The sequence below is a fragment of the Pituophis catenifer genome, unplaced genomic scaffold (genome assembly GCF_029215685.1).
Source record: "Pituophis catenifer annectens isolate HBS135680 unplaced genomic scaffold, rPitCat1.0.hap2 SCAF_5, whole genome shotgun sequence".
NCBI classification, from domain to species: Eukaryota; Metazoa; Chordata; class Lepidosauria; order Squamata; family Colubridae; genus Pituophis; species Pituophis catenifer.
The window spans coordinates 29853782-29872843 of record NW_027256885.1 but is presented as its reverse complement, the minus strand read 5'-3'; the positions used below and the strand labels follow the sequence as shown (position 1 = coordinate 29872843).

The 19062-nt window shown below is 41.0% G+C and overlaps 1 protein-coding gene across 1 annotated transcript; it reads left to right on the top strand.

Annotated features, from left to right (window-relative positions):
- Nucleotides 1-5314: 5314 nt before the first annotated feature.
- Nucleotides 5315-17997, top strand: LOC139317606 (vomeronasal type-2 receptor 26-like). Its single transcript, XM_070944691.1, has 4 exons — nucleotides 5315-5734; nucleotides 6992-7219; nucleotides 16682-16808; nucleotides 17096-17997. Exons 1-4 carry the CDS (start codon nucleotides 5315-5317, stop codon nucleotides 17995-17997), a joined length of 1677 nt encoding a protein of 558 aa, XP_070800792.1.
- Nucleotides 17998-19062: the final 1065 nt, after the last annotated feature.

Genomic DNA, 19062 nt, shown 5'->3' with positions numbered 1-19062 from the left:
GCCGTCCTGAGCCACAGACTCCCGAATGGCCTAGAAGCGCCCATTGCATACTACTCCCGAACTCTATCAAGCGCCGAGCGAAATTATAGCCAGCTCGACAAGGAGGCCCTCGCCGCCGTTTCGGGAGTAAAGAAATTCCACGAGTACTTGTTCGGGAGGGATTTTGAACTAATCACCGACCATCGACCGCTCCTGGGTCTCCTCGCGGGAGACCGACCAACCCCGGCAGCACTATCGCCCAGGATGACACGCTGGGCCATCTTCCTCGCAGCATACTCCTATCGCCTGGTACATCGACCAGGGACGGACATGGGCAACGCGGACGCTCTCAGCCGATGTCCACTACCTGACGGCCTAGAAGACCCCACACCCGGCATCCCCATCCTGCTGATAGACGTTTTGGACTCTGGGCCCATAACATCAGCCGAGGTTGCGGGAGCCTCAACCAAAGACCACGTGATCCGGACAGTCGCAAGTTGGGTCATGAGGGGGTGGCCGGAAAAGATTGGGAGCGGGGAATTTAAACCGTTCACGGGAAAACGGGACGAACTGACAATGCAAGGGGGGTGCTTGCTATGGGGCGATCGGGTTGTTATTCCTTTACATTTACGGGAGAAGGTCTTAGCATTGTTGCATGAGGGGCACCCTGGGATTGTAAGAATGAAGGGACTAGCCAGGAGCTACGTCTGGTGGCCCAGCATGGATACAGACATTACCGAGTGGGTGGGGAGATGCCAGCCCTGCCAAGAGTCCAGATCAGATCCACCAACGGCACCCGTGAGGGAGTGGGAGAGGCCCCAGGGACCCTGGTCCAGGATACACATTGACTTTGCAGGCCCATTTCACGGACAGACCTTCATGGTCGTTGTAGACGCATTCTCCAAGTGGTTGGAGATCAAGCTAATGAAGGCCACTACCACCGACGCAACCATCAGGGAGCTAAGACAGTTATTCGCCACCCATGGGTTACCGGACATCCTAGTGTCAGATAACGGGCCACAATTCACCGCGACACAATTCGAGGGCTATTTAGCAGGACTAGGGATCAGACATGTCCTTTCAGCCCCGTTTCATCCGGCTAGTAACGGACAGGCGGAGAGATTTGTAAGGTCAGCAAAGGAGGCCCTTTCACGTTTAAGCCCTGGAGACTGGCATGAAAGGATAGATCAGTTTCTAATAGAGCAGCACTCCACACCCTGTACAGCCACAGGCCGAAGCCCAGCAGAACTATTAATGGGACGGAAACTCCGAGGAATGCTAGATAGGCTCAACCCCAATTACTCTCCAGAGGTTTTCAAGGGGGGGGGAGAGGAAGCTTAGAGAATTCACCATAGGAACACCGGTTCACGCTAGAAACTATGGACAGGGCCCACTCTGGGAAGCCGGGACAATCACAGCAATCACGGGGCCCAAATCGTACAGGGTAGACATGGGGGACGGGAGAGTCTGGCGCAGACACATTGACCAACTAAGAAAACGGGTAACCACAGACACCGACGACAAGTTAGACGACCCCATCTCTGACCATGACTACCAAGCAGAAGCACAAAACACAAGCCCGAGTAGAGCGGAGGACTTAGCTGAGGATTCTGGTATCCAGCGCTGCCCCATCGAGGTAATCCAAACAGCCGGAGAAGTCGCCGCCCACGAGGAGGTCCCGGAGGCCTCATTGACAGAGCAGGGAGAAACAGAAAGTCCCTCCGACCTGCTCGACGCCGCCCCTCCGACTGAACTGCGCAGGTCAACTAGGACTCGTACACGCCCTAGTCACCTGAGAGACTTTGTATGTAAATAACACCCCAAGTGACTTCTGGGAGGGGAGGAGTGTTATGTAAATAGGTTTGTTTGGCGGGAAGTTTGAAATAACTGACCCTCAGCTGATTGGCTGACCACTACTGCTGTAAGGTATATAAAGGGAGCTGGCTCCCAGGTTTGGTTGCTGGAGTCTCACCATACAATAAAGAGCTGTTGTCACGAACTACTCTGGCTTGCTGCGTCCTCATTCACCCCACATAACAACAGGCAAGACTACTAAGACTAAATAACACAAAGAATCTTCCCTATATCTTGGTGAGCTGCTACAGCAGAAAGCCCAATTTTCATCAGATCTTTTCCTGATACTTTATGCTCTGTCCTCTCAGAGAAAAGTTGCTCAGGGATATTTTAATTTACAGGAAGAGTTGAGCAGGCAGCTTCTTGAAATGACGGCTAAGATTCCAGTGCTGGTACTGTTGCAGTCTCAGTTAATGTACAGCTTTGCTCTTGTTCGATGTCAGGTCAGTGAACCTCTACCCATTCCTAGATACTTAAAGACTGGACAACTGAACCTTGGTGTCATAACATTTCAAACATTCATGCATTCCGAATTGTTTGGATTTGAAATCCCGCCCGCAGATGAAGAACCTGGATTTCCTTTGTAAGACATTCAGATTTATTTTATTTATTTTTATTTATTTATTTTCGTCAAGCATGTATTAGATAACAGATATAAGTGTAAACATAACTATGAATACATGAAATGGATACAAATAAATGGAGACTGTAGGACAGGGACGGTAGGCACGCTGGTGCGCTTATGCACACTTCTTATAGATCTCTTAGAAATGGGGTGAGGTCGACAGTAGACAGTCTAAGGTTAAAGTTTTGGGGGTTTGGGGAAGAAACCACAGAGTCAGGTAATGCATTCCAGGCATTCACAACTCTGTTATTGCAATTTTCTGCAATCAAGTTTGGCACGGTTTACCATAAGTTTGTATCTATTATGTGCTCGTGTATTATTGTGGTTGAAGCTGAAGTATTCATTGACAGATAGGACATTGTAGCAGATAATTTTATGAACTACGCTTAGGTTGGACCGAAGACGGCGAAGTCCTGTCTAAGCCCAAAATTTCAAATCTGGTGGCAGATTTCTGTGAATAATCTGACTCTGTACTTGAACATTAGTCAATGTATTTCATGGCCCACATTTATTACTAAGGGGCTGCCACAAAGGAGAGGGGATCAACCTATCTTCCAAAGTGCCTGAAAGCAGGACAAGAAGCAATTGACGGATACTAATCAAGGAGAGAACCAATCTAGAACTAAGAAGAAATTTTGTGACAGAACAACTAATCAGTGGAATAATTTGCCTGCAGACATTCTGGGTACTCCAACACTGGAGATTGTTAAGAATAGATTGGACAACAATTTGTCTGAAATGGTATAGGGTTTCCTGCTTGAGAGGGGATTGAACAAGAAGCCCTCCAATGTCCCTTCCAACTCTGTTATTCTGTTATTAATGTGATATTGTTGTGCTATTTTCAAAAACAATGCTGGAAAATGTAGGCTCCAAAATTTCCTTTCACATTATCTTCAAAAGCTATATAACCTAATGACTATTTGATTTGACTTGAGTAGCTTTCATTTGTCAAGGTTCCTATTCTTATGCTTTAATTTTCTCTAAACCTTTTGGTATTCTTTGCCCTTAATCAATCAATCAACCCTTATAGGGTAAAATATGAACAAAATTATTATTGTCTAAACTTCCCAAATACAGTCTATTTCTAAATAAAAACACATCTCAATGGCATGCTTCATAGTTGATATGTAAGATCTGGACAGTTTTCCCATTTCCGAGATTTCATTTAGAGATGGCAAGGAAAAATATGCCTGTCATTTGTCATTTGATGTCAGGATCAACAAAAAATATCTTAATAGTTCTCTTCCAGCTTTAAAATGCCAGAAAGAGAAAACTGTCAGTTACTTTAATCATCTTGCAGGTACTTGACACAAAACTATCAGCATATTCTGGCTTTGGAATTTGCTTTGAAGGAAATCAATGAAAACCCTCACCTCCTACACAACATCACCTTGGGCTTCCACATTTACAACAGCAACTTCATCGGAAGCTGGACCTATCATGGTGCCCTGGAGCTTCTTTCAACAAAGGACAAATTTATCCCCAATTTTAAGTGTGATGGCCGGAACAACAAAGTTGCTGTCATTGGAGGACCCTATACAAAAATATCTCTGGAAATGGCAAATATTCTGTGCAACTACAAAGTACAACAGGTGAGGCATGCTACTTTTTCTCCCTAGCCATATATATGAATCTTAGACCTTCCTTCCTTCCTTCCTTCCTTCCTTCCTTCCTTCCTTCCTTCCTTCCTTCCTTCCTCCTTCCCTCCCTCCCTCCCTCCCTCCCTCCCAAACAGCAGAACAGGAAGGTTAAGGTTATAATCTTAAACAATTAATGTATGGAGTACTTAAGGTATTCATTTCAATGAGAAAAAATTAAGGTCAGGTTTTCCCAAGGATTCTCATCAAATGAAAAAATTAAGAACATTGAATAAGTCAACAATTGACAAACTAACAGAGAAGTCTGTTTTGGCCAGCTTGCAGGTTTTTATTCTTCTTTTAGTCTCCAAAAATTAGTCGGGGTCCTCTCTGGAACATCTCTCTCATCCTTTCTCCTTTTGTGGACTGAGATATTTTTACATGCTGGTTCTCAGCTGGCTCTCCCTCCTCCTTCCCAAGGTCATTTCCATATACCACTACATTGAGCCAAATTTGAGGTGCAGCTTACATTACTTATTTAATTAATTAAAACCATAATTAATCTAGCTTCTCCCTTTATTGCAATAACCATTGCTCATTATTGTCATGATCATATTCTTATTTGTATTTTTGAACTCTTCTTTTTTCTGCTTTTCCTTCATTGTGCCTTGAGCGTGTGTAAAAAAGCAGAAGCAAATTTGGGGATATGAGATCAAAAATTTTAAGGAGAAAAATTGTGTGTGTTTTGCTGACTCTATCAACTGATCAAAACATGGTCTTAAACTATCTTTACTCAATTCAGCAATTCCGTCACTAAATTCTGCATGTTTATTGCAATAACACCTTTCAATTGCTTTTCTTTCTTCAGCTTATCTACGGTTCTGCACGTACAATTAATCATAGAGATGTTTTCCACTGGATGTTCCCTAACAATATGCTTCAATACAAGGGAATTCTCCAATTATTGCTACATTTTGGGTGGACGTGGGTTGGGATGCTTTCTCTGAATTATGATGATGGAGATTGGTTTACAGCAAATGTGGTTTCAGTGTTTGCCCAGAGAGGAATCTGCTTTGACTTTATTGAAAATTTTCCCAAGAAGACATACACTAATCAGTTTGATGAAATGTGGGTGGAAGGAAATAAAGTTCATGACAAAGTCATGAAGAGCATGGCATCTGCTGTGATTGTACAAGGTGAATTTATGCTGAGTATGAGATTGTTGTTCTCTTATCAAGTTACATTAAAAAATGAGAAAGTCTGGATTATGATAGCCCAGATGGATTTTATTTCCACTTCTATGCAGAGGAGTTGGCCTTTACACTTCATTCAAGGTGCTATATCCATTGTGGTTCATTTAAGTGACTTGATAGGATTTCAGGATTTTGTTAGGGAAAGGAATCTGGCCACCAACCCAGAAGATGGCTTTCTCAAGGATTTTTGGGAAGATGCATTTCAATGTGCGTTCCCCAACTCCACTGGAGAGAAGAATTTTGATGGCATATGCACTGGGGAGGAGAAGATAGAGACCCTCCCTTCATCTATTTTTGACATGCAAATGAATAGCCACAGTTACACCATCTACAATGCAGTCTATGCTGTGGTACATGCCTTGCATGCTCTGTATTCATTCAAAGAGAAACACAAAGCTGTGCCAGATAAAAGTCAGCTAAATCCTCTTCATCAACAATCATGGCAGGTATCTTTTGTGTGTGTGTGTGTGTGTGTGTGTGTGTGTGTGTGTTTGTGTGTGTGTGTGTCCCCTTCAACCCGCAAAATTACTTCGTTGGAGAATATGACTGATGACACATCTTGGGAGGGAGGGAGAAACAGGGTCAGAGCCGGGATATAAATTAAGTGGGGTCAGAGTTGACTTGCTCTCAGGGTTCCAACCAATGCCCTAATTAAATCATGAGCCGCAAGCCAAGCTTCCAAAAAAAAAAAATCCAGTAATTTATTAGGAGCTTTATGTTGGCACGTTCCAAGTGAAGCCTACTCTGGCTTCCCCCTCCTCCCCAAGGTGTGTCATCAGTCACATTCTCCAATGAAGCAATTTCACCAGTTGTATAGATCACTCCCCTCTGGCCACTGTGGGTAACCGTGGAGATGGCCTTGACAGAGAGGTGGCTGGAATGTGCTTTTGTTTTGACTGAAGTGCTCCCTCGCTGCAGCTGCAAAGTTCATTTTCCCATCCCCCCTTGCCTATGGCAACTCAAGAGCAGGCCAGGGATGCTTTGTGAGTTAACATTGGAAGTCTTACACGATCTTAAGAGGTCAGCTTTGGGTATCATCTTACTGATGTACTCTGGATGCTCTGGGTCTTGTTTTCTTAAAGGAGAAGATACATTTCTTCTGGATTCTTGTTTTCTTAAACTGAAGATGCATTTCAATGTGTGTTCCCTAACTCCAGTGGACAGAAGAATTTTGATGGTATATGCACTGGGGAGGAGAAGAGAGAGACCCTTCCTTCATCAATTTTTGACATGGATCTTAGGAGCTCAACTTTGGGTACTATCTTTCCTTCTCTTAAAGGGAAATGCACCTCCCCTTTAAGAAAACAAGAATCCAGAAGAAATATACCTTCTCCTTTAAGAAAACAAGAATCCACTGTGCTGGAAAGACCCAGAGCATCCAGACTATACCAGTAAGATGATACCCAAAGCTGAGCTCCTAAGATCCTGTGGGACTTCCACATCCAGACAGAGGAACAGGTAATACCCAATCAACCAGACATTTGGATTTTAGGAGTTCAACTTTGGGTACCATTTTACTGATGTACTCCTGGATGCTCTGAGTCTTGTCCAGCACAGTGGATTCTTGTTTTCTTAAAGGAAAACTATGATAGAAAGCAATAATTAATCAAGAAAATATTAGGGATTGCTTTCTTCCAAAAGCAATCCCCAAAGCCCTTGATTTAATCATTTTTATAATCTCTTTATTTCTTTTTCTATTTGAGTTGCATCATTTTCTGAGGACTGTCTCATTTAACAATAATGCTGGGGAGCCTTTTTTCTTTGATGAAAGTGGACAATTGGTGTCAGGATTTGATCTAATCAACTGGATCACCTTGCCAAACCAATCCCTGCTTAGAGTCAAAGTTGGAAGTTTAGATGTACATACATCTGAAGAAATGAAGTTCACCATTCAGGAGAAGGCCATTGTTTGGCCCACCAGTTTTAATCAGGTAGACTGGATGTATCTGTTGCATGACCATCCCTTCAAAGACAACGTTAAAAGCAAAGATTCCAAGACCATGTTCTATAACAGAGGTCCCCAAACTCTTTAGTTCTTTGGCTTCCCTTTGTGAAGTGTTAGATTATTCTTCAAACCCCCACAAAAATATTATATGGAATTAACAAATAATACTTTAACTAATATTAGACTAATAACAACAACAACAACAATGGAAAGATCCTTTACCCCCTCTATTTGGGGGAACATTTTCGACATTGTTCTATTGTTTGCCAAAAAGTTTTCCAAGTCTTCCTTTCATTTGTTATAAGTTGACTACTTACTATAGTCACCATTTATTTATACCTATTGTTCCCTTTTTCTTGGAAGATTTGTGCAATAATAAAACATTGCTACTGCTTTGGTCACTGAGCCGAGGTGTCGCAGTGGTTAGGGTGCAGTACTGCAGCTACTTCAGCTGACTGCTAGTTCAGCAGATCAGTGGATCAAATCTCACCGACTCAAGGTTGACTCAGCCTTCCATCCTTCCGAGGTGGGTAAAATGAGGACCCAGATTTTTAGGGGGCAATATGCTATTTAGTATACTGTCTTTGGTGTAAGCTGCCCAGAGTCCTTGGAGGGTGGGCGGTGTCACTGCGTTATTTTATTTACCAGTTGAGCTTCTCATTTCTGGACTATCAGACTTTCCGTACCTTGCCAAGAATTGTTATCAGAAGCTACTACGCATGTCCATCCACCCACATTCCTTCACACTCTTTCCTTTGTTCTCCTGCCAGCAAGGTCCGGCTTGGACCGGCAGGAGACCTCGCTTGCCAAAATGTAACAATTAACTTTTCTTAGTTAGTGAGGTGTTTTATTTTTCTTTATAACAAATAAATGAGTTTTATTAGAAATTTTTTCCTCGCGTTTCTTTTCAGATTATTGCAACAAGGAATAAGCCTCGATTCATCTCCTCTAATCTAAACCAGGGTAATTAGTCCCAGAGCCAAACATGGGATTAATAAATGCCCTGACATCTGGTAGCAGATCGGACGGTTTGATTTATGGCTTTTTTCCTTGTTTTTGTTACTTCTGATAAGAGCGCATAGGCAATTAGTTTTTAGCTACTGAGGTAAGCTAATTATATTGCTGAGATGCCGAAACAGAAGTAAAACAAATACAAAATGTATTTTGCTGAGAAGGTGGCAGAAAGGAGGTTTCCAGATTTCCAGCCCCTTACTACAGCCACACGCCTGGAACAAGAAGAAGCCGTGGGAACAGAAATGGAGGGAGATAAGACAGAAGCTGTTTTTGAAGATGATGATTTACGACTGAGGTCAGTAACATTTTCTTCTGATCTTCCAAGCTCTGAAAAAGTCTTCCCAGAACCTTCTGAATTTGTAATGCTCGATGCAAGGCTAAAGCACACTGCCGAGCAAAATTCCTCCCACGCAGAGAGAGAAACAATTCATTATTCTCCTCGAAGCTCTAAGCTCACCCTGGATGAGCTGGCTATGAAAGCCTATCGTGACCGTATAAAACTCTATGAACAGCAGCTATCCCAGGCAAAAATGGCTATATCTATGTTTGAGCAAGATAAGGGAGACAACTTAAGATTTTCAAAAAGCGCCATATTGCCTTCTTCTCCAGAGCCAAAGACACTCCCCCTGGTGGATTCTGTGTCAGGCCAATTAAGGCAAAGAGCACTGCATACGTCACATGAAAGTCTCCCTGATCAAGTTACATATAAACATGCCACGCAATCATTCCTTGTAACTGCAAAGCTGCCCGAAGCTAAAGGTGCAGCACCATCTGCTGGCAAAAGTAATTTACTACAGGAAGCTGAAATGCCACAAGTGTTTCCACAGGCCCGAACTCAAACACCCCCTGGTGGTGATGGTGCCTTTTTAGATGGAACACAGGCACATTTTATGCAGCAAAGGCAAATGATTGCATCTCCAGCAGGTCATGCCAATATTGCAGATCAAGCACAAATGGCAACTGGAATACAGCAGATTCCAGTGCATCAGCCACAGCAGCTACAAATGCCTGCATATGTGCCACAGCCACAAGTGCAAATGGGGCCACCTCCTGGCCCACCTCCAATGGCACAACCAAGACCATTTTTAGGTCCACAACAAGCACAGCAAATACCACAGGCATTCCTGCCAGCACAGCCAGCATACCAAGTGCAGGCTCCTCACCAGGCATTTTCTGTCTCTCCACTAACTGGTGAGTCAAAACTAAAAATGTCAGGACACAATTACAAAGCCTGGGTCAGTGAGATTACACTATTGCTTCTTAGAGAAGGTACTCACTGTATGGTATTTAACCCTCCTGCACAACCATGGAATTTTGCAATAAGAGATTTAGAGATAAGGGCTCGCACAACATTATTGATGTCCATGGATATTGAACTGCAGGTCACTTTTCCACCAAATACAACAGCCCGACAAATTTGGGCTGAATTGGAAAATTGCTACAGGCCTATCTCAATTGAATCTTCATGTTTACTCATGTCTGAACTCCACGGTTCGAGATTGAAACCTGGTGAACAAATTGGAGGACATTTGACCAAACTGAAAGGTCTGAGAACAGAATTGAGAGAAAGAGGCCATAACATTGAAGATATTCAAATGATCAGCATTATTATTAACTCTTTGAATTATGAATGGAAAGATGCTGTTACAAAAATTAACCAAGTCCCAATTGCTCAACGCACAGTGGACAATGTCTGTAGGCTTTTAATTGAAGAAGAGGCATTCATGTTGGCCACGCCACATTTGAGAGGACCACCCACATCAAGAGCTCCAGCTAGACGCCCCTTCCGAGGAAGGACCTACACTCCAAGGATGCCAAGATGCTACACCTGCAATCGTGTGGGACATGCCACCCGGGATTGTCCCCAACGAGTTCCAGCTCCCGTCACATACCAGCCCAGAGGAACAGACTCCAGAGGCAGAGGCAGAGGCGGAAGACAAGGTCGTCGTGGTCCCCGGCGTGATCCACAAACTCCACTCGCCACATTGGCTTTAACCAATGATCCACAACCTCAATCAGAGTACGACAGACGACTCCTGTGGACTTTGGACAGTGGTGCAGCATTGCATGTTACCTACAGAAAGGAACTTTTCACAGAAATGCACGAGCCAGAACCAGAACTACGTGAACTTTATTCTTTTTCCAATCATCCTTGTCAGGTCAAAGGAAAAGGAACTGTTTATGTTGAAGAGCTCGATGCATTCATTCCTGATGTTTATTACATACCAACAGCAACCAGTAATTTGCTTAGTCAGTGTCACTTGTCTAGAATGTTAAAGTTCCAAGTTCACCACCTTGAAAAAGCAAGTTACATAGTTAAAGATGGAGATATTGTTGCTGAAACCATATTAATTGGTGGTGTTTATTACTTAAAGCCAAAGCCTAAAAAACAAACACAGGCAAGTATGCAAACTCCAAAAAGGGAGAGCACAGGCCCAGAGAGAGATGCTCCAGTGAGAGATCCTGTTGCTATTCCTAAGGCTCCTAAAGCCAACAAAAATAGAATTGGTAAACAGGTTGCTCAGAGCAAGCCGGAGGTTCCACATAAAAATGTTAATGTTGAGAATTCACTAACAGGTAAACCTTTGCATTCCAGGTGTATCCACAAATGGCATAGAAGATTGGGGCATGCCAGTTTCCGTGTTCTTAGGAAGATGCCGGAGTTCGCAAAAGGTTTGGATCTAAAGGGGTGTAAGGTGTTTTTGGATTGTGCTGTCTGCAAAAAGGCCAAATCCAAAGCAGCAGCCATTCCCAAACGCGCTACACGCCTGTCAACACGCATTTTTGATTTGGTTCACATTGACATAGTTGGTCCTTTCCCGCCATCATTTGGTGGTAGAAAATATTTTCTAACAATTGTTGATAATTACTCTAGATATGGATATGTATATCCTATGAAAGAAAAATCAGAGACCCTTCAGATCTTTAAAGACTTTGCAACCCTTGTTTCTACCCAACACCAAGTTCGCATCGCCAGAATCCAGAGTGATCGTGGTGCCGAGTTCATGTCTCAGCGTTTCCAGGACTGGATGCGTAAGAATGGAATTATTCATCAGACTTCGGCCCCTTACACACTGGCTCACAATGGAGTCGCAGAACGAAGACAAGGGGTCCTGCAAACCATGATGCGTTGTCTCCTAGAAGACGCCAACCTTGATATGATATACTGGGGTGAAGCTATCAAGTATGCAAATTACATTGTTAACCGTACTTGGAGCAGTGTAACAAATCAGACTCCTTTCTTTATGTTGTATGGCTACAAGCCCGATCTTAAAAACATCCATATTTTTGGTTCATATGCTATGGTGAACATTCCCTTAGCTCAAAGAAGAAAAGGAGGTCCAACAGCAAAGAGACTGAGATTTATGGGTATTGATGATAACTCAAAATGGAGCAGATTTATTGACTCTAAACATGTAATTGTGATTTCCCAATCTGCTAATTTTGAGGAAGATATTGACTGGTCCAGGATTCATTCCAATGATCCTGGAGTTTATTTTCCCAGAGATGATACTGCTGATGCTACGCAGATTGATGATCAAGATTCCACCAGTTCTTCTCAACCCGATGTTCCGTCTTCGCAAGCCGCGGATGCTGACGCTAGTGACGAAAGTGAGGACGAGGACGAACCAGAAGAAGACTGGACAGTTGTTCCGAGACGTTCCAAGAGGGCCACAAAAGGAATCCCTCCACAACGATATTCTTGGCAACTGACAAAAGCACCCTTGCCTTTGATTTGCAATGTCACACTTCCACCTGATAATTTCACACAAATCAAGCAGCTCCCTGATTCAGAGCAAGACAAATGGTATGAAGCAATGCAGGTTGAAATGGACAGTCTAAAGAAACTTAAAGTATTTACACCTGCAAAACCTCCAGCGAACAAAAAGGTCATTGGCACTCGATGGGTCTACAGAATCAAAAAGAAACCAAATGGTGAGTCACTGTACAAAGCCAGACTTGTAGCTCAGGGTTTCGCTCAACGTTATTCCGAGGACTACACAAATACTTACTCACCGACAGTCAGAACTGAGAGTGTAAAAATTGCTTTAGCAACTGCAACTATCCTTGGTCTAGAAGTTTTCCAGTTTGATGTTGACACGGCTTATCTACATGCAGACCTAGACGAAGAGATCTACGTGAGAAGTCCTCCAGGATTCCGACAGCAAGAAGGGGATACCTGGTTCCTAAACAAAAGTCTCTATGGTCTGAAACAATCTGGTTTAATGTGGTATTTATGTCTTACTGACAAACTAAATTCAATGGGCTTTATTAAGTCCGAAACTGATGAGTGCGTGTTCACAAAAAGATCTAACAATGCATATGAGATAGTTCTTGTTTATGTTGATGATATTGTTTATATTGGTCCAAATAAGCAAATGAGTGAAATTTTTGCCAAAGCTTTGCAGAGATACTTCACATTGAAATCATTAGGTCACATCAGCACTTATTTAGGTGTTCAGATTGAAAAAACACAGAAGGGGTTTAGTCTTTCACAAGAAGATAAAATTGAACAAGTTTTGCATCATTGCAACATGAAAGATGCTAACACAACAAAGACACCCATGCAAACAGATTTTCACAACTTGACACAAGAAGAAAGTCCTGAGTTCGAGGATCAAACACTTTATCGTTCAGTCATTGGGTCACTATTATACATTAGTAGTTGGACCAGACCCGACATTGCACTTAGTGTTAATCTCTTATCTCGACACGTAGGTAAGGCAAAACAGTTTCATTGGACATGTATTAAGAAATTATTGAGATACCTAAAATACACCAAACATTTGAAGTTATTGTTAGAACCAACACATACTGATTATGCAGAATTATGTTGTTATGCAGATTCTGATTGGGCAAGTGATAAGAAATCACGTAAAAGTACTTCAGGTTATATGATGTTCTTAAATGGATGTCCTGTTTATTGGCAAGTACGTAAACAGAATTTTGTTTCTTGTTCATCTACTGAAGCTGAATATGCTTGTGTTTCAGATGCATGTAATTCCCTAACTTGGTTTGATGCTTTAGTCACAGATATCTGGACACACCCGATCCGACCGATCACCGTGATGGAAGACAATGAATCGGTGGTTTATATTTCTGAATCTCATTTTACAGGTTCCAGGTCCAGACACATTGACATTCGTTACCAAAACATAAAACATTTAGTGAAAAAAGGTTTTGTCAAAATGCAATATGTATCTACACATGATCAAATTGCTGATATGCTCAACAAACCACTTCCAGCAGCTCAACACGAGTATCTGCGCGAGAAGATGTGCCTTATTTGATGATGAACTGATATTCGCTCAACTGGCAAAGAAGGGGAATGTCACTGCGTTATTTTATTTACCAGCTGAGCTTCTCATTTCTGGACTATCAGACTTTCCGTACCTTGCCAAGAATTGTTATCAGAAGCTACTACGCATGTCCATCCACCCACATTCCTTCACACTCTTTCCTTTGTTCTCCTGCCAGCAAGGTCCGGCTTGGACCGGCAGGAGACCTCGCTTGCCAAAATGTAACAATTAACTTTTCTTAGTTAGTGAGGTGTTTTATTTTTCTTTATAACAAATAAATGAGTTTTATTAGAAATTTTTTCCTCGCGTTTCTTTTCAGATTATTGCAACAAGGAATAAACCTCGATTCATCTCCTCTAATCTAAACCAGGGTAATTAGTCCCAGAGCCAAACATGGGATTAATAAATGCCCTGACAGGCGGCATAGAAATATGACTAATAAAAATAAAATAAAATAAAATATGCATAATAAAAATAAACAAAGAAACAATTACATCTTAAAATAAGTTGCTAAAGAACCCAATACACTTATGCTAATAGAATTCTCATACCTACATATCTTACAGTATCAAAGAATGTCTAACTTTGTATTGTTAGGTTTTAAACTCAAGTCAGTGTTGTCCCAAAGGTACTTTTTCAAAAGTTTTTCCAATTCTGTGTGTATATTATTCTTGCTGCTGCGATAATATGAATAATTAAATATTGTATTTTTTTTTCATAAAACCCTGGGAGTATTCCTAATAAAAATGTTCCCAGTTTCATCTCAATATGTTATTTGGTTATCTCTTCTAATTGTAATCTAATTTTACTCCAATACTCTTTGAGAAGCAAAACGTTTTCAAAGATAAACAAGGAAGTCCAGTTGTTTCATCTCCTTTGGGACAGCCATGACCTGGATGACTGAGAATTTCCATACACATCAAGTCAGTATTCCCATTAATCATGACTCAAAGCTGGCAGCCCTTCAGTTTCTTTTTTCAAATTTGATGAGATGGGGAACTCATCAAATTTGCAGACAACACCAAGCTAGCAGGAATAGCCAACACTCTGGAAGATAGGCTTAAGATACAGAAGGATGTTGACAGACTTGAACATTGAGTGCTATCTAACAAAATGAAATTTAATGGTGAAAAAAGTAAGGTTCCACATTTAGGCAAGAAAAACAAAATGCACAGGTACAGCATATGTGATACCTTGCTCAGTAGTGGTGACTGTGAAAGGGATCTTGGAGTCCTAGAGGACAATCACTTAAATATGAGCCAGCAGTGTGCTGCAGCTGCCAAAAAAGCCAACACAGTTCTAGGCTGCATAAAAAGAGGAACAGAATCACATGAAATGTTAATACCACTTTATAATGCGTTGGTAAGGCTGCACTTGGAATACTGCATCCAGTTTTGGTCACCATGGTGTAAAAAAGATGTTGAGACTCTAGAAAGAGTGCAGAGAAGAGTGACAAAGATGATTAGGGGACTGGAGGCTAAAACATACAAAGAATGGTTGCTGGAACTGGATATGTCTAGTCTTATGAAAAGAAGGACTAGGGGTGACATGATAGCAGTGTTCCAATATCTCAGAGGCTGCCACAAAGGAGACGGAGTCAAACTATTCTCTAACCTCTGCCCCCAGAAGTTGTGAATGCTCCAACACTGGAAGTTTTTAAGAAGATGTTGGATAACCATTTGTCTGAAGTGGTGTACGGTTTCCTGTCTAAGCAGGTTGTTGGACTAGAAGATCTGTTCTGTTCTGTTCTGTTCTGTTCTGTTCTGTTCTCTTCTGTTCTACTCTACTCTACTCTACTCTACTCTACTCTACTCTACTCTACTCTATTCTTTTCTTTTCTTTTCTTTTCTTTGAAGAATTATGTATATGCATCACCATCCCATTTATTTTTGGGTATTCTGGATAATATTTTTATCATGGTGAAAATGATTCTAGGTAAGATTTTTCATTTTCATCATGATGAGGCATTGGGCATAATCAAAGATAAGATGGCATCCACATAAGCTTTGTTCATTTGTCACATAAGCTTTGTCCGTTTGTTTATTCTCTATGAATTTAATTTAATTAATTTAATTAATTTAATTTATATGCCGCACCTCTCCGAAGACTCAGGGCGGCTCACAATACATTTTAAAAATCATTATAAAAAGACATTGAAAAATTAAAAAACATTAAAAACATTAAAAACTCATTCACACCATTCATGGCCGGATCTCGCCAGATCACAAGAGCTGATCACAGATCACAAGAGCGAGATCAACGGCCCCAGGCCTGCCGGAAAAGCCAGGTCTTTTCGGAAGGCCAATAGGGTTGCATGCACAGCACATATAAAAAAGATGATGTGTATTTCATAGTCACGATTAACATCTCAATAGGTTTTTTATCTCCCTATTAATGGTTGTGGTGACCTGAAGTTTACAAGGGGTTCAATCTTCTATTCTCTTTGAAGAAAACTGAAAAGGCAACAATTTCATCCTGGTGTAGTTGCTAAATGCTAAAGTCAGAAACTAGTACATTTAGGCTTATTGCTGAATATAAGGGGAAATGGCATCCTTTCAAAAGAGGAAGAAATATCAATAAACTGTGATAAGTTGATAACCCTCCTTATAATGGATAATTTACACCCCTCTCTTAGCGGTTTTAGAGAATCAACATATTGCCCCCAACAATTTGGGTCCTCATTTTAGCCACCTTGGAAGGATGGAAGGCTGAGTCAACCTTGAGCCTGGTGAGATTCGAATTGCCAAATTGCAGGCAGCTGGCAATCAGCAGAAGTAGCCTGCAGTACTGCACTCTAACAACAATGCCACTGTGGCTCATTAAGCAAAATAAATCAAGTCGAAAACTGCACAACATCTGTTGAATTGGTACCCATATGTTGACTTTCCAGAGGTTCTTTATAATGATTTCATTGGCTTTTGCTGGGTGTATTACTATTTACATACATTTTTATAAACATAACATGCAATGTATGCATTAGTGACTAAAAAAGCTCTTTAATTGAATAAATGATGTTGAAGAAAGACCTTGTTGGAGTCTAAGCAGGATATTCAAGACATAATTAATGTCTTCTATAGCCCTCATACTGACAATACCTGAATTCAATATTCTCCTTTTCTCTCTTCTCATTTCAGGTTCAGCCCCTTTCAGTGTGCAATGATCATTGCCTTTCAGGTCATAGAAAAACCATGAAAGAAGGGAAGCTGTTCTGTTGCTATGACTGCCTTCCATGTGCAGAAGGAAAGATTTCATCACAAGAGGGTAAGATACACATCAATACAATTTGTTGATTGAATAACAAATAAGGTGTTGATTGATTGATTTCTGCCTCTTTTATTCAAGATTCCTTGTCTCCCATTTCATTTGAAAGTTAAGATTTTCACATCTCACTATAGGATGCAGCTGAAGTTCAGATTCATCTTAACAGGGATCAGAGTTGGGAATGCAGAAGAAAATATTTTTTTTTCCTATCCATTCTAAAAAACAAACAGGAATATAATTTTGATTCAGTTGTAGCAATATAAACAATGTAGTATTTTCTTTTTCAGATGCAGATGACTGTGTCCTATGTCCAGGAGATCAATATTCAAATTTCCATCAAAATGCATGCATTATCAAAGAGATCACCTTCTTGTCTTACCAAGAATCTTTAGGAATTATGTCTTTGGTGTTTGCATTCTCCTTTGCTTTCATGACAGTACTTGTGCTTGCTATCTTCATTAAGCACAATGACACACCTATTGTCAAAGCCAACAACCAGAGCCTCTCCTACCTTCTCCTCATCTCTCTTCTCTTCTCCTTCCTTTCTGCTTTCCTTTTCATTGGTCGGCCTACCATACTGACATGTCTCCTTCGACAAGTTGCTTTTAGTTTCATATTTTCAGTAGCAATTTCTTTCATGCTGGCCAAGACTATCATTGTACTTCTTGCTTTCATGGCCACCAAGCCAGGATCTGGAATAAGGAAATGGGTAGGAAACAGATTGGCTACTTTGATTGTCTTTTCTTGCTCCTTTCTTCAAGCTTCTCTTTGTGCAATTTGGATGGCAACCTCTGCTCCATTTCCACATTTTGACATGTATTCCCTGCATAAAGAAATTATACTGGAATGTAATGAATGGTCGACCTACATGTTTTACTGTGTCTTGGGCTTCATGAACTTTCTTGCCCTAGTCAGCTTCTTGGTTGCCTACCTAGCTAGGAACCTGCCTGACACCTTTAATGAAGCCAAGTTCATCACCTTCAGCATGCTGATCTTCTGTAGTGTGTGGTTGTCATTTTTCCCAACCTATCTGAGCACCAAAGGCAAACACATGGTGGCGGTGGAAATCTTCTCCATCTTTGGCTCCAGCACAGGGTTACTGGCTTGCATTTTTTTACCCAAATGTTACATTATTATTTTATGGCCTGAACTAAATAAAAGAGAACAACTAGTGAAGAGGAAGAAATAATATCTTATTATTAGTTCTTTACTGAGCATCACTGACAATTCCATGCGTTAAGCAAGATGTTTACCTTTGAAAATAAAGTTTATAAAAATATCTCAGTCTTATGGAAGCATTTGCACTTTAGAAATATCCCTAGCCTTAAATGAAAGCATGTTATATTTTAAAATACTAATGCTAGTGTTTGTACTCTTTTTTTAAAAAAAGAACTAATTTCTTATATATTGAAGGAGAGCATACTTGTTCAAGGATGTTTTCTCACTGAAAGACAGAAATTAATTCCAAACATTAATTTTAATTAATTTTAATGTGATTGATGATACACCTGGGGGAGGAGGGGGGAAACAGGGTCATGAGTGGGGTGTAACATGGGGGCAGAGTTGGCTTCACCTGGAATGTGCTGACATGAAGCTCCTAATAAATAACTGGATTTCTTTTGAAGTTTGGCTTGAGGCTCATGATTTAATTAGGGCATCCATCAGAACCCTGACACTCCTATTTACTGTATTCATCAAGAAAATATGAGTATTGCATGTCAACAGTAGGCTTCTACTGTATAGTCCATTGTGTATTGTAGACCTCTGTAGTTCCTCAAGGAGAACATTCAATTCCCTAGTTACTTGGGAAGTCAACATGAATACATCTTGTTCTTTAGAAGAGAAAGATTTTATGCTGCTGTAATAAATTCAGCCTGGCTTTAAAGTATGCGAAACTAAATTCGGTACCTGGTGGTACCTGGCTCAATAATAGTGACTGATGGGATTTTGGACTCCTAGTGAAAAATCACTTAAATATAAGCCAGATGTGTTCTGAACCTACCACAAAACTCAACATGATCTTAGCCTGCATTAACAAAGGGATAGAATGATTATTATTTGTATAGATAATGTATGGTGGTGAACCTACCTAATACTTTTTCCTATTCCTATTTTTCCCACAACAACTCTCTTATTATTATTATTCTAATTCCTTCCTCCTATTTAGTTAAAGAAAATACTAACCTATGAAGTGTTTGGGGCTGAGAGAAAATGACTGCCTCAAAGCAAGGGTAGATGTGGGGATGAAGTGCCA

What these genes read in the sequence shown, in the direction of transcription:
- LOC139317606 (XM_070944691.1), top strand. Translation starts at nt 5,315, where the DNA reads ATGGATTTTATTTCCACTTCTATGCAGAGGAGTTGGCCTTTACACTTC. An exon ending in GGCCCACCAGTTTTAATCAG is followed by an intron (nt 7,220 to 16,681) that starts GTAGACTGGATG and finishes TTCTCATTTCAG; the next exon opens with GTTCAGCCCCTTTCAGTGTG. An exon ending in AAAGATTTCATCACAAGAGG is followed by an intron (nt 16,809 to 17,095) that starts GTAAGATACACA and finishes TTTCTTTTTCAG; the next exon opens with ATGCAGATGACTGTGTCCTA.